Source organism: Elephas maximus, chromosome 7, assembly GCF_024166365.1.
Source record: "Elephas maximus indicus isolate mEleMax1 chromosome 7, mEleMax1 primary haplotype, whole genome shotgun sequence".
Taxonomy (NCBI): Eukaryota; Metazoa; Chordata; class Mammalia; order Proboscidea; family Elephantidae; genus Elephas; species Elephas maximus.
The window spans coordinates 47,667,443-47,681,607 of record NC_064825.1 but is presented as its reverse complement, the minus strand read 5'-3'; the positions used below and the strand labels follow the sequence as shown (position 1 = coordinate 47,681,607).

At 40.6% G+C, this 14,165-nt stretch overlaps 1 protein-coding gene across 1 annotated transcript in view; it reads left to right on the top strand.

Moving 5' to 3' along the window:
• RNF169 (ring finger protein 169) overlaps window positions 1-14,165 on the top strand; it is a 134,586-nt gene that overhangs the window by 69,662 nt on the left and 50,759 nt on the right. Inside the window, exon 3 of the mRNA XM_049889799.1 lies at window positions 7,557-7,703. Within this exon, the coding sequence (XP_049745756.1) occupies window positions 7,557-7,703 (147 nt within the window). The remainder of the gene's footprint in view (window positions 1-7,556; window positions 7,704-14,165) is intronic.

Here is a 14,165-nt window from a genome sequence, read left to right as displayed (position 1 = left end):
TTGATTGTTGTTTGCTTGATATATTTTTTTCCGTCCTTTGAGTTTTAGTTTGTTTGTGTCTCTAAGTCTAAGATGTGTCTCTTGTAGGCAGCATATAGACAGATCTTGTTTTTTAATCCATTCTGCCACTCTCTGTCTCTTTATGGGTACATTTAGTCCATTTACATTCAGGGTAATTATGGATAGGTATGAATTTAGTGCTGTCATTTTGATGTCTTTTTTGTGTGTTGTTGACAGCTTCTTTTTCCCACTTGATTTTATGTGCTGAGTAGATTTTCTTTATATATTGTCCTTTTCTCATATTTGTTGTTGATTTTGTTTCCGCTGAGTCTGTATTTTTCCCTTGTATTTTATTTTGATGAGTAGGATAGTTTGTCTTCTTTGTGGTTACCTCATTATTTACCCATATTTTTCTAAATTTATAACTAACTTTTATTTCTTTGTATTGCCATATCTTCCTCTCCATATGGAAGGTGTATGATTACATTTCTTAGTCCCTCTTTATTATTTTAATGTTGTCTTCTTTTATATAATAACATTGCTGTTAACCTGTGTTGGGCTTTTTTTTTTTTTTTTTTTTTTGCATTTCCGTGTCTGGGTTGACTTCTGGTTGCTCTGCCCAATGTTCTAGTCTTGGGTTGATACCTGATATTATTGATTTTCTAACCAAAGAACTCCCTTCAGTATTTCTTGTAGTTTTGGTTTGGTTTTTACTAATTCCCTCAACTTGTGTTTATCTGGAAATGTCTTAATTTCACTTTTATATTTAAGAGATAGTTTTGATGGATATATGATTCTTGGCAGGCAATTTTTTTCCTTCAATTTTTTAAATATGTCATCCCATTGCCTTCTTGCCTGCATGGTTTCTGCCGAGTAGTCTGAGCTTATTCTTATTGACTCTTCCTTGTAGGTGACTTTTCTTTTATCCCTCACTGCTCTTATAATTGTCTCCTTATCTTTGGTTTTGGAAAGCTTGATTATTATATGTCTTGGTGACATTCTTTTAAGATCCACCTTATGTGGAGTTCGCTGAGCATCTTGGATAGATATCTTCTCATCTTTCACAATATCAGGGAAGTTTTCTGCCAATAAATCCCTAACAGTTTTCTCTGTTTTTTCTCTTATCCACCCCTGTTCTGGTACTCCAGTTGCTCGTAGGTTATTTCTCTTGATAGAGTCCCACATGATTCTTAAGGTTTCTTCATTTTTTTTAATTCTTTTATCTGATTTTTCTTCAAATATATTAGTACCAAGTGATTTATCTTTGAGTTCAGAAATTCTAGCTTCTACTTGCTCAGTTCTGTTCCTCTGACTTTCTATTGAGTTGTCTAATCCTGTAATTTTATTGTTAATCTTCTGAATTTCTGATTGCTGTCTGTCTGTGGATTTTTCCACCTTATTAAACTTTTCATTATGTTCCTGAATAATCTTTCTGAGTTCTTCAGTTGCTTTATCTGTGTGTTCCTTGGCTTGTTCTGCATGTTGCCTCATTTCATCCCTGATGTCTTGAAGGGTTCTGTATATTAAACTTTTGTGTTCTGCATCTGGTAATTCCGGGAATGCACCTTCATCTAAAAGATCCCTGGATTCTTTGTTTTGAGAGCCTGTTGAGGTGATCATGGCCTGTTGCTTTATGTGACTTGATATCGACTGTTGTCTCTGAGCCATCTATAAGTTATGGTATTAGTTTATGCTTGCTTACTGTGTCATAGCTGCTTGCTTTGTTTTGTTTTGGTATACCCCTATGGGTTGCTTGAGTGAGCTAGCTTGATTATTTTTGCCTTTGGAGCTCTGGTGTCCTGTCCCCAGCTGGCTAGAGGTGTTACCAGGTATATCAGTCTAGGAGTCCATTCAGTTTTCTTGTATGAATTCAAGTCAGGTTTCCAGGTAGGTGATATCAAGTGTGTGGTACAGGCTCTGTCCTACAGTCTTACAGGGGCAGGGGTGATTGGCGTATATACCCATATCTGAATGCAGCAGGGGGTCATGCTCTGAACAAGGCAGGGGGTTGAGAACCACCCCCAAGTGTCTCTGAGGAAAATGCATCTCTGTTCCCTAGAGCGTGCTGGTGGGTGGGCTCTGCCGAGGGACCATGGGCACCCAAAGCTTTTGTCGTAAGGACTGGGAGTACCAATTATCCCTGGACCCCTGTCGTGGGTGGCTGGGTGACCCAAGTAGAGCCACCAGTCCTTAGGTCCCTGTTGTGGGTAGGTGAGGACCTTGTATAATAGGCAAAGCAATGTCAAATGTCAATCACCCACCTGTCCACCACAGAACTGAAATGGTTGGAGTTTGCCAACAAGGGCCTGTTCTCCTGAAATAGGCCCACACAGGTCCATGCAGAAGGGAAAGGTGCTCAAGGTCCATGGACGGTTTATGCCTGGGCAGGAGCCACTTCTGTCCTGAGCTCCCCCGGTTAATGGAGCTAGCAAATTATCTTTTCCCCCCAGTTGCAAATTTTTTCCTTCCCCAAGTCTGGGAGAACGGCTCCAGGTGCTCACCAGGGTCTGTCTCAGGCCTAGGGATTCAGCTGCTGAAGCTGGCTTGGGGTTGGGGGGAGGGGGCGCGGTAAAATATATGCAAGTACTTAGTTTTTGCCGAGAGCGTCCTTCTCCTCAGGTTCTGGAGGTGTGAGTGGGCTGTGTGGCTGGCTGCTTCTCCCTTAGGAAACTGCGGCCCAATGCTAGGACCAGCCCACCGCCGCTGCTGCCGCCGCTGCTGCTCCGGGAATGGTGCCTGAGGGCTCCCCGTGATTCAGGTCTGGTAACTTCTCTCCGTTTCTGAATGGTCTCTTCCTTCCCCTGCCCCTCAGTTCGTTGTCTAAGCTTGCCTTTGATGCTCAGAGCTCCCAGCTTGTCACAAATATACTCGTTTCACTTGTTTTTTCAGGGCTTTGTTGTAAAGAGGGCTCGACGGAAGCGTCTGTCTATTCCGCCATCTTGGCTCCGCCTCTGTATGTTGTACTTTGATAAAAGGCTTTTTTTTTTTTTTTTAGAAATTAATGAGGGCAAAATATATTTTCAGAACAAAATTGCATGATAATCTTGGTAGTATGGCTGAGTACCCAAGAGATAGAGCGCTTTAACACCAGAGATGGTACAAGATGGTGAGAAGCGGCAGCAAGCGTAGCAGAGAACTGGCAGCAGCAGAGCCAGGGGACCAGTGCGAGAGAGTGCAATGGGCTTCCCAGCCCACAGACCAAGGCAGCCACAGTGGGTGTGCTGACCCGTGGAGCAGAGCAATAGAGCTGAGTACCTTTGGGTAGGAGACTTCCCCTGGGCACTTGGTGGAGCTAGGCTTGCCAACCCACGGAGCAAGAGAGCTTATTGCCTTCAGACTGAGGCTTACTGGTAGAATAGGGTGTCCCTGGGCATTTATTCGTGGAGCTAAAGAGATTCATAACACTTGGCCAAGCAGGGCAGAGGCCAAGGGGCTGAGGGCCAGAGAGAGAGGCCTCTCTGTGAGCACAGATGAGAAGAGGCTGTCTTGTTTGGAGAACTGTATCCTGAGTCCTTTCTGATCCTGAATTGTAACCTGCTACTTCCCTAGTAAACCCCATAATCATTAGTATTGTCTGTGAGTTCTGTGTGGTGATTGCAACTTATTATTGCACCCAGCAGAGAAGTAGAGAGTGCCATGGGAGGGATGGCTGGTGTCAGAATCGGTAAATTCTTATAGAAGTCAACCTTGGGCTGATGCTGTTGATCTTGATCCTCTCTCCCCGTTGTGAAGTTAGAGGTGGTCAGATGCCATTTTTACTGTATTAACACCTAGAGTGGCAAACATTGATCAGTGAGAGATGGGGCCAGTAGACTTTTGCTTCCCCTTTTCTTACCTTGGACTGACAGTCTTGAGATGGATTTCATACAGTTTCTCATATTGTCTCCTAAATAGCTTGGGCCAATGATTACATTCCTTTGTATTGACTCCATCCTTCCCTATTATACTATCCTGTCCTTGACTCCTGCACCCCAATAAAGCATTCTTGCAGAAGCCTTCTTCTCACACCGTGCTCAGCCTCCCACAACAAAGAATTATTTAGCCCAAAAAGTGCTGAGGTTGAGAAACTCTGGATTTCTGATGCCAAAGGTATTTTTTAAAATCCAAGCTGTTCGCTATTTAATCTTTGTTGACTTTGGGAAATATCCGTTTGGTCTTTATTTTGTGTCTTTAAATCAGAGCTCTTAGGGAGCCGTATAAAGCAAATAATGACAAACGGCAACTATTTCTCTTTGAGGTTTATATGCTACTTTCTGACACTCCCTGAGGCTTTTTTCAGTATAAAAACTCCTAGAGACCAGGTTCTCAAATTCTTATAAATAACCACTAAAAGGGGCAATAAAAATAACTCTTCTACAGAACCTAGTGGAGAGAAAACATCGGCATGACTCAGGTGAGGATTCAAATGGTTTTTAACCTTTGTAAATTTTGGCTTTGTTAAAATGATGCTCTATTGGCAACAGCTCACCTTTGCAATAAAAAGGTGGTTTTGCCAACAACAGAGGTCCGTTGTCAGAAACTTTGAGAGCTGCAGTAAAACTTACTAGGAGGCAGAATGATACATTCTAAAACAAAAAAGCTGGAGGACATAATATGTACACACCATTACTCACTAAACAAAATGACACTAAAACATATGAATCAGGAAATTTAATATTTAAAAAAATAGGGACATCAGTTTATGTATATATTTGGGAGATGCAGCTGTCCTGTAAATTTAGGATGTTTAGCAGTGTCCCTGGCTTCTACTTACCAGATGCCAGTAGCACCCCCCACATCCCCTCCAGTTGTGATAACCGAAGTGTCTCCAGACATTGCCAACTGTCTCCTAAGGGGCAAAATCACCCCCATGAGAATCACTGAGATAAACCAAGATTTGAATTCCACCTCTAGAACCTATGGCTGTGTGAATTCGAACAAGTTGCGTAACTCTTAACCTTAGTTTTTTTAGTACGTGAGATAATATATGTACAGTACTTACCTCAGTATCTGACACATAGAGTTAGGTAAATAATAGCAATTATTATGACCCTAAAACCTGTTCTATCTTGTGCCACTCTGCCTCTCTATCCCTCTAAAAGTGAAACACCACTTTGTGTAGCCTGTGAGCATGTTCACAAGAATTTCTCATTAGGATCTTCATAAGGCATTGATACTTTTGTGTGAGCAGTTAGCATAGACCTCAGGTTTGCTTTCTCCTCAGCTCTTCATCTTGCATTCTTGTTTGAATTGGGTGGAGTTGGGAGTACACTGTTTCCTTTGAATCTCCTGGCATAGCATTGTGTATGGTGTTCTTTGCATATGCATAATTTCTTGAATTGACTCAAAATGTTGAAGACTAGTTCAGGCTTATAGAAATTGGGAAGGTAAAACTAAGGCATTATTGTTGTTCATTGTTATTGTGCTTGTTTTTGTTTTTAACCCTGAGGTACCAACCAATCAAAAATACAATACTTATTTCTTTGGTAGACTAATTTTTTTTGTAGTTGTTGTTGTTAGGTGCCGTCGAGTCAGTTCGTACTCATAGTGACCCTACATACAGCAGAATGAAACACTGGCTGGTCCTGCGCCATCCTCACAATCATTGCTATGCTTAACCCCATTGTTACAGCCATTGTGTCAGTCCATCTCATTGAAGGTCTTCCTCTTCTTTGCTGGCCCTCTACTTGACCAAGCATGATGTCTTCCTCCAGAGACTGATCCCTCCTGACAACGTGGCCAAAGTATGTGAGACGATGTCTCACCATCCTTGCTTCTAAGGAGCCTTCTGGTTGTACTTCCTCCAGGACAGATTTGTTCATTCTCTTGGCAGTCCATGATATATATTACAGTATTCTTCTCCAACACCACAACTCAAAGGCGTCAGTTTTTCTTCATTCATTGTCCAGCTTTCACATGCATAGGAGGCGATTGAAAACACCATGACTTGAGTCAGGTGCAGCTTAGTCTTCAGGGTGACACCTTTGCTTTTCAACACTTTAAAGAGGTCTTCTGCAGCAGATTTGCCCAATGCAATGCATCTTTTAACTTCTTGACTGCAGCTTCTGTGGGTGTTCATTGTGGATGCAAGTAAAATGAAATCCTTGACAACTTCAATCTTTTCTCCGTTTATCATGACGTTGCTCATTGGTCATTTGTGAGAATTTTTGTTTTCTTTATGTTTCTTTATGTGCAATCCATACTGAAGGCTGTGGTCTTTGATCTTCATTAGTAAGTACTTGAAGTCCTCTTCACTTTCAGCAAGCAAGGTTGTGTTATTTGCATAACGCAGGTTGTTAACGAGTCTTCCTCCAATCCTGTTGCCCCATTCTTCTTCATATAGTCTAGCTTCTTGTATTATCTGCTCAGCGTACAGATTGAATAGGTATGGTGAAAGAATGCAACCCTGACGCACACGTTTCCTGATATTAAATCATGCAGTATCCCCTTGTTCTTTTTGAATGCCTGCTTCTTGATGTATGTACAGATTCCTCATGAGCACAGTTAAGTGTTCCGGAATTCTCGTTCTTTGAAATGTTATCCATAATTTGTTATGATCCACACAGTCTAATGCCTTTCCATAGTCAATAAAACACAGGTAAACGTCTCTCTGGTATTCTCTACTTTCAGCCAAGATCATCTGACATCAGCAGTGATATCCCTGGTTCCATGTCCTCTTCTGAATCCAGCTTGCATTTCAAATATTAGTAGTCTATAATTGCTTTGACATATGTTATCTCATTTAAATTTTATTAAAACTGGGCAGTAAAGGGGGGAAGAAGGGAGATAAGGAAAGGGAACTCGTGGTATACTGTAAGTGCACAGGAAGACAGTACTGGGCATTATATTCTTGACTCAGTCCTTACGACAGTATCTGCAAAGTAAGTAGTAGTTTCCCTGTTTTGTAGGCAAGCATATGACAGTTCATTTGTCCAAGATCATAGAGCTGTTAAGTAAGTGACAGAACCATCGGAACTGAGGTTTTTATTCCAAAGCCCATGCTATTTTCACAATGCCATGCTGTTGCCCCCAAATGAGGAGCATGTACCTCTGCCTTAAACTTCTTTGTAGACTGCTGTCAGGACCTACCATCTGGACCCTACGTAGCATAATATGTAGGGCATTGTGACTGTGGTAAGTCATTTTTTCTGTTGCCAATAAGGCATAAAGACCTGTCTTGCCTAGTCCCAGCTTCTCTAACTCTCTGTGGACTTCATCTCTGCTCTTCTGATCCAAGGCAGTAATATCTGGCTTATGAGAATAAGGAAAGTTTCTAAGTTCAGACTTTTTTGGCTGAGTGAATAAACCTTATTTTTTTGATTATGTGTATTATCTTAGCTTTTATGGTTTCATATTGCTCAAGAATGCAGAGCAGTTAGATCTTAAGTCGTGAAGCATATGTTTGGCGAGAGCCAAGTAAAAGCAGACTTTAAAATCAAGAGGACTTTGTAACAGATAAGAAAAATAGTCTCGAACTGCCATGTGATCTGTTTGTTCTAAATAGACTGCTAGTAAAATATATTTTTAAGTTTACAGTTGACTAAACTCTACTGTCTTGGTGTAATTTGTATTTTTAGTTGAGGGAAGAAAAATTACAAGAGGAGAAAACTTCTGAAGATCAAAGCCACAAGCTGTTACCAGAGGATATGGAAACAGGGAAAAGGAAAATGGATGAACAGAAAAGAAGAGATGAGCCATTAGCACTGAAATCAAATCTGGAACATGTAAGTAGATCACCTTTTGATGGAATCTGCCTCAGAATTAGCAACTAGCCCAGGTGACATGGATCTGAAAATCTTATGTTGATGAATTATGAAACCACTAACAGTCACTGACTGATTGCACAACTTAAGAATAGTGAAGAGCTTAGAGTCCATAGAGAGCTGGAGAAAATAATTTATGAGTGGGACAGTGAGACCTGTATGGGAAGATTCAGGGAACAATGGAGGAAAAAAGGTGAATGAGAGGAAAAACTTAGTATAGTGTACTACTAGTGATAAGTTTTTTATGATTGTTGTCATTTTTACTCTGGTGTTATTTGACATTTAATTTTTATACATCTTATATCCTCAACTGGATTTCCTTAAGGCTTGTATTTTACAATGTTCTAAGCAGCACAGTACTATATATAAGATAGGTCCTAAATATTAGATTAGAAACCTAGTCTAAAATTAATTTAATTAGACCTCTAGTTGGGCCAAATGTTGCCTGACTTTTTTTTTCATTATTTATTTACCAGGCAAATTACTGTAAAAGCTTGTAAGAGGTATATTTAACTTGTATAAGAAAGTACTTTTGGAGGGTCTACTGATGACACTTAAATGGATAATTACAATTGAATTTTATTTCTTTAGTAAGTCATATTGGATTGAACATCTGCTATTGCTTGTTGTGTGTACTCGAGATACCTTTAGAGTCATATCTTTTAAAATATTTTGTGATTCAGGCTTCTTAGTATTTCAGGTTAATCTTTCTAATTAGCCAGAATTAATAAAGCTTTACCAGTTCAAATCCTCCAGGTGCTCCTTGGAAGCTCTGTGGGACAGTTCTACTCTGTCCTGTAGGGTCGCTATGAGTCGGAATCGAAGCGACGGCACTGGGTTTTTTTGGGGGGGAGGTTTTACCATATATAAAGGCAGGCAACGTAGAGTAGGGGAAAAAAAAAAATCTCTGGACCAGAAGTTTCCTTTCTAGACAGGTCCTAGCACTGTAACAGACTGTACAACTTTGGCCAAATTATTAATTTCTTCCAAAAGATTCAGTTTAACAAGCATGAAGTGCTTGTATACTCATTAGTGCATTGTACACTGGTAACTACAAAAGGCAGAAGGCTGCTGCTAGAGAGGATATAATTTAGCTAGGATGGTCTTATGCATTTAGTCTGTCTTGACTAGGAGCCCTAGCTGTGGTCTGTGGTCTCTTAAAGATTTCAGCTCTACCTTTTTACCCCAATAGGACTGCTCAGCAGGGCCCTCAGGCAAAACAGCCCAGAAAACCAAAAACCAAACTTATTGCCACAGAGTCGATTCTGACTCCTAGTGACCCTGTAGGACAGGGTAGAACAGCCCTATAGGGCTTCCAAGGAGCACCTGGTAGATTCAAACTGCCGACCTTTGGATAGAAGCTGTAGCTCTTAGCTCTTAACCTCTACGCTGCCAGGGTTTCCAAACAGCCCAGAAGGACCCAGTTTTATAGGACAACCAATCTTGGCAGAGGGAGCTCACCCTCCACCAATTTTCTCCAATAAAAAGAGCCTGAGGAGGCGGGGCCAAGATGGCTGACTAGGTAGAAGCTACCTCGGAACCCTCTTGCAACAAAGACTCGGAAAAACAAGTGAATCGATCACATACATCACAATCTACGAACCCTGACCATCAAACGCAGATCTAAAGAGTTGACCTGAGTGACAGAGACTGAGAACGAACAACCACGGGGAAACAACGACTGCTTTCAGAGCCTGAAGCCAGCGTCACAGTCAGAAAACTTTGGCGCTAGGCTTTGGTCTGGGTGCAGGGGAGCTGAGCACGGCATCCTGAGACGGCACAAACACGGGGCACAGCCCTAGCCCCCTGAACTTACCTCGGGGGAAGCCCAGCCTGTGCACGCAGGCAGGAAGTGCAGCGACGCGGCTGACAGGAGGAGAAGTCACCGGGAGACAGCGACTGATTTTGGAGCCTGGAGTGTGGCGTCCCAACCGGGGAACCTTGGCACTGGGCTTAGGACTAGGAGCGGAGGAACTGACCACGGCTTCTGAGACAGCACAAGCACAGGACGCGGGCCTGACCCTTGGGGGCAGTCCTGACCCAGCCAACGCACACAGGCTACACACCCCTCGGGAATTTCAGATAAGACAGTCATCACCCAACAAGGTAAGTAACTTTGTCTATATTCCGGGGTGCTACTCTCTCCTATTTGTCTGATCCCTCCCCTCCCCTTACCAGGTGGCTTCATTAACATTGGAATTTCCTGAGCCAGAGAGTGAAGTGCTCTGTGGTTATGCTTTTTTTTTTCTTGGTCTTTTCCTAACCCATTCTCCTGGCCTGAGAGAAGCAGCTACAAAAAACCCAGGGACCAAAAATCCTTCCCTAATTGGACTAAAAATACAGAACCAGCTCCAGCCAAGCATATGTGATCCACAGTCTTGGGCTTTCATCCCTACAGGGAACAAAGTGGCTATTATAATGCAAAGGCAATTCTGACAGGGATCTGACTGTAATTGTTTTAGCCGATTACTGGAAAGACAAGTTTCCCAGGTCTGATATCTCTGCTTATTCAACAGAGCCCTCACTGACCCACAACGGGGAACTGAGGGCTGACGCTCCCCCAAGACCACCTAGCCTCCTGCCTTAGGGGTCTAAGGAGGGTGACACATACCAATCTGTAGAGGTACCTGCATTGGGTGCCTAAGGTACAGCTGCAGAGCCCACCCGCCAAAGCGCTTTAGGAATAGAGACACACCTACCTCACTGGCACTTGGAGGAAGACTGTCAGCATCCTGCCCCCCCTGGAGTGTGAACCCCTGCTGCTACTAGAATCTGGTGCACACAACTATCACAACTACTCCTCTAGGTGGATAGGTGACAGTCTGCACCAAACACTTGATGACCCAAAATCAGATTCTACTCAAGAATAGTGAATGGACTCTCAGGCTTCTATATCTGGTTAACAGCCCAAACCAGCTGGTAATAGGACATAAGTGATTCAAGGGCTACAACAATCAAGCCAGCGCAATCTAGTAGCCCATCTACGTATATTGAAAGAAAACAAAACAAGATAAGACTCAGTGAGCAAATATAAAATAAATCACTACAACATCTTAGAGATGGCTCGGAGACAGCAGTCAATATCAAACCACATAAAGAAGCAGACCATGATTGCTTCTACAACTCCCCAAACTAAAGAATCAAAATCTTTCCCAAATGAAGATAAAACCCTGGAATTGTCAGATGCAGAATATAAAAAACTAATTTACAGAATGCTTCAAGACATCAGGGATGACCTCAGAAATGAACTAAGGCAATCTACAGAAAAAGCCAAGGAACACACTGATAAAGCAGTTGAAGAAATCAAAAAGATTATTCAAGAACGTAGTGGAAAAATTAATAAGCTGCAAGAATCCATAGAGAGACAGCATTCAGAAATCCAAAAGATTAACAGTAAAATTGCAGAATTAGACAACTCAACAGGAAGTCAGAGGAGCAGAATCCAGCAATTGGAATGCAGAGTGGAGGACCTGGAGGACAAGGGAATTGACACCAATATAGCTGAAAAAAAAATCAGATAAAAGAAGTTAAGAAAATGAAGAAACCCTAAGAATCATGTGGGACTCTATCAAGAAGAATAACTTGCGTGGGATTGGAGTCCCAGAACAGGGAGGGATAACAGAAAATACAGAGAGAATAGTTGAAGATCTGTTGGCAGAAAACTTCCCTGACATCATGAAAGACGAAAGGATATCTATCCAAGATGCTCATCGAACCCCATATAAGACTGATCCAAAAAGAAAATCACCAAGACATATTATCATCAAACTTGCCAAAACCAAAGATAAAGAGAAAATTTTAAAAGCAGCCAGGGATAAAAGAAAGGTTTCCTACAAAGGAGAATCAGTAAGAATAAGTTCAGACTACTCAGCAGAAACCATGCAGTCAAGAAGGCAATGGGATGACATAGACAGAGCACTGAAGGGGAAAAACTGCCAGCCAAGGACCATATATCCAGCAAAACTCTCTCTCAAATATGAAGGTGAAATTAAAACTTTTACAGATAAACACAAGCTTAGAGAATTTGTAAAAACCAAACCAAAGCTACAAGAAATACTAAAGGAAATTGTTTGGTCAGAAAAAAAAATAATATCAGATACCAGCACAACACAAGGTCACAGAACAGAACATCCTGATATCAACTCAAACAGGGAAATCACAAAAACAAATTAAGATTAATTTTAAAAAGAAAAAAACGCTGAAAACAGGGAATCATTGAAGTCAATATGTAAAAGATCACAATAATCAAAAAGAGGGACTAAATACAGGAGGCACAGAACTGCCACATGGAGAGGGAAACAAGGCAAGATAGGACAATACAAGTTAGGTTTTTACTTAGAAAAATAGGGGTAAATATTCAGGTAACCACAAAGAGGTATAACAACTCCATAACTCAGAATAAAAACCAAGATATACGTAACGACTCAGCAAACATAAAGTCAACTACTATGAAAATGAGGAACACACAATTTACAAAGAAAAACGTCTCAGCACAAAAAAAGTAAGTGGAAAAATGAAATTATCAACAACACACACAAAAAGGCATCAAAAGGACAGCACTAAACACATATCTATAATTACGCTGAATGTAAATGGACTAAACGCACCAATAAAGGGACAGAGAGTCTGAGACTGGATAAAGAAACACGATCCGTCTATATGCTGCCTACAAGAGACACACCTTAGACTTAGAGACACAAACAAACTAAAACTCAAAGGATGGAAAAAAGCATATCAAGCAAACAACAAGCAAAAAAGAGCAGGAGTAGCAATATTAATTTCTGACAAAATAGCCTTTAAAGTTAAATCCACCACAAAGGATAAAGAAGGACACTACATACTGATTAAAGGGACAAAAGACCAGGAAGATATAACCATATTAAATATTTATGCACCCAATGACAGGGCTGCAAGATAAATAAAACAAACTTTAACAGAACTGAAAAGTGAGATAGACACCTCCACAATTATAGTAGGAGACTTCAACACACCACTTTCAGAGAAGGACAGGACTTCCAGTAAGATGCTCAATAGAGACACGGAAGACTTAATTGCTACAATCAACCAACTTGACTTCACAGACTTATATAAAGCACTCCACCCAACAGCTGCAAAGTATACTTTTTTTTCTAGCACACATGGAACATTCTCTAGAATAGACCATATATTAGGTCATAAAACAAACCTTTGCGAATCCAAAACATCGAAATATTACAAAGCATCTTCTCAGACCACAAAGCCATAAAAGTGGAAATCAATAACAGAAAAATTAGGGAAAAGAAATCAAACCCTTGGAAACTCAACAATACCCTTCTCAAAAAGACTGGGTTATAGAAGACATTAAGGAGGGAATAAAGAAATTAATAGAATGCAACGAGAATGAAAACACTTCCTATCAAAACCTCTGGGACACAGCAAAAGCAGTGCTCAGAGGTCAATTTATATCGATAAATGCACACATACATAAGGAAGAAAGAGCCAAAATCAGAGAACTGTCCCTACGACTTGAACAAATAGAAAGCAAGCAACAAAAGAATCCATCAAGCACCAGAAGAAAACAAATAATAAAAGTTAGAGCTGAACTAAATGAATTAGAGAACAGAAAAACAATTGAAAGAATTAACAAAGCCAAAAGCTGGTTCTTTGAAAAAATTAACAAAATTGATAAACCATTGGCCAGACTGACTAAAGAAATACAGGAAAGGAAACAAATAACCCGAATAAGAGACGAGATGGGCCACATCACAACAGACCCAACTGAAATTAAAAGAATCATATCAGATTATTACGAAAAATTGTACTCTAACAAATTTGCAAACCTAGAAGAAATGCATGAATTCTTAGAAAAACGCTACCTACCTAAACTAACACAATCAGAAGTAGAACAACTAAATAGACCCATAACAAAAAAAGAGATTGAAAAGGTAATCAAAAAACTCCCAACAAAAAAAAGCCCTGGCCCGGAGGGCTTCACTGCAGAGTTCTACCAAACTTTCAGAGAAGAGTTAACACCATTACTACTAAAGGTATTTCAAAGCACAGAAAATGACAGAATACTACCTAACTCATTCTATGAAGCCACCATTTCCCTGATACCAAAACCACGTAAAGACACCGCAAAAAAAGGAAACTATACACCTATATCCCTCATGAACGTAGATGCAAAAATCCTCAACAAAATTCTAGCCAATAGAATTCAACAACATATCAAAAAAATAATCCACCAGAACCAAGTGGGTTTTATACCAGGTATGCAAGGCTGGTTTAATATTAGAAAAACCATTAATGTAATCTACCATATAAATAAGACAAAAACCACATGATCTTATCAATAGATGCAGAAAAGCCATTTGACAAAGTCCAACACCCATTTATGATAAAAACTCTCACCAAAATAGGAATTGAAGGAAAATTCCTCCACAT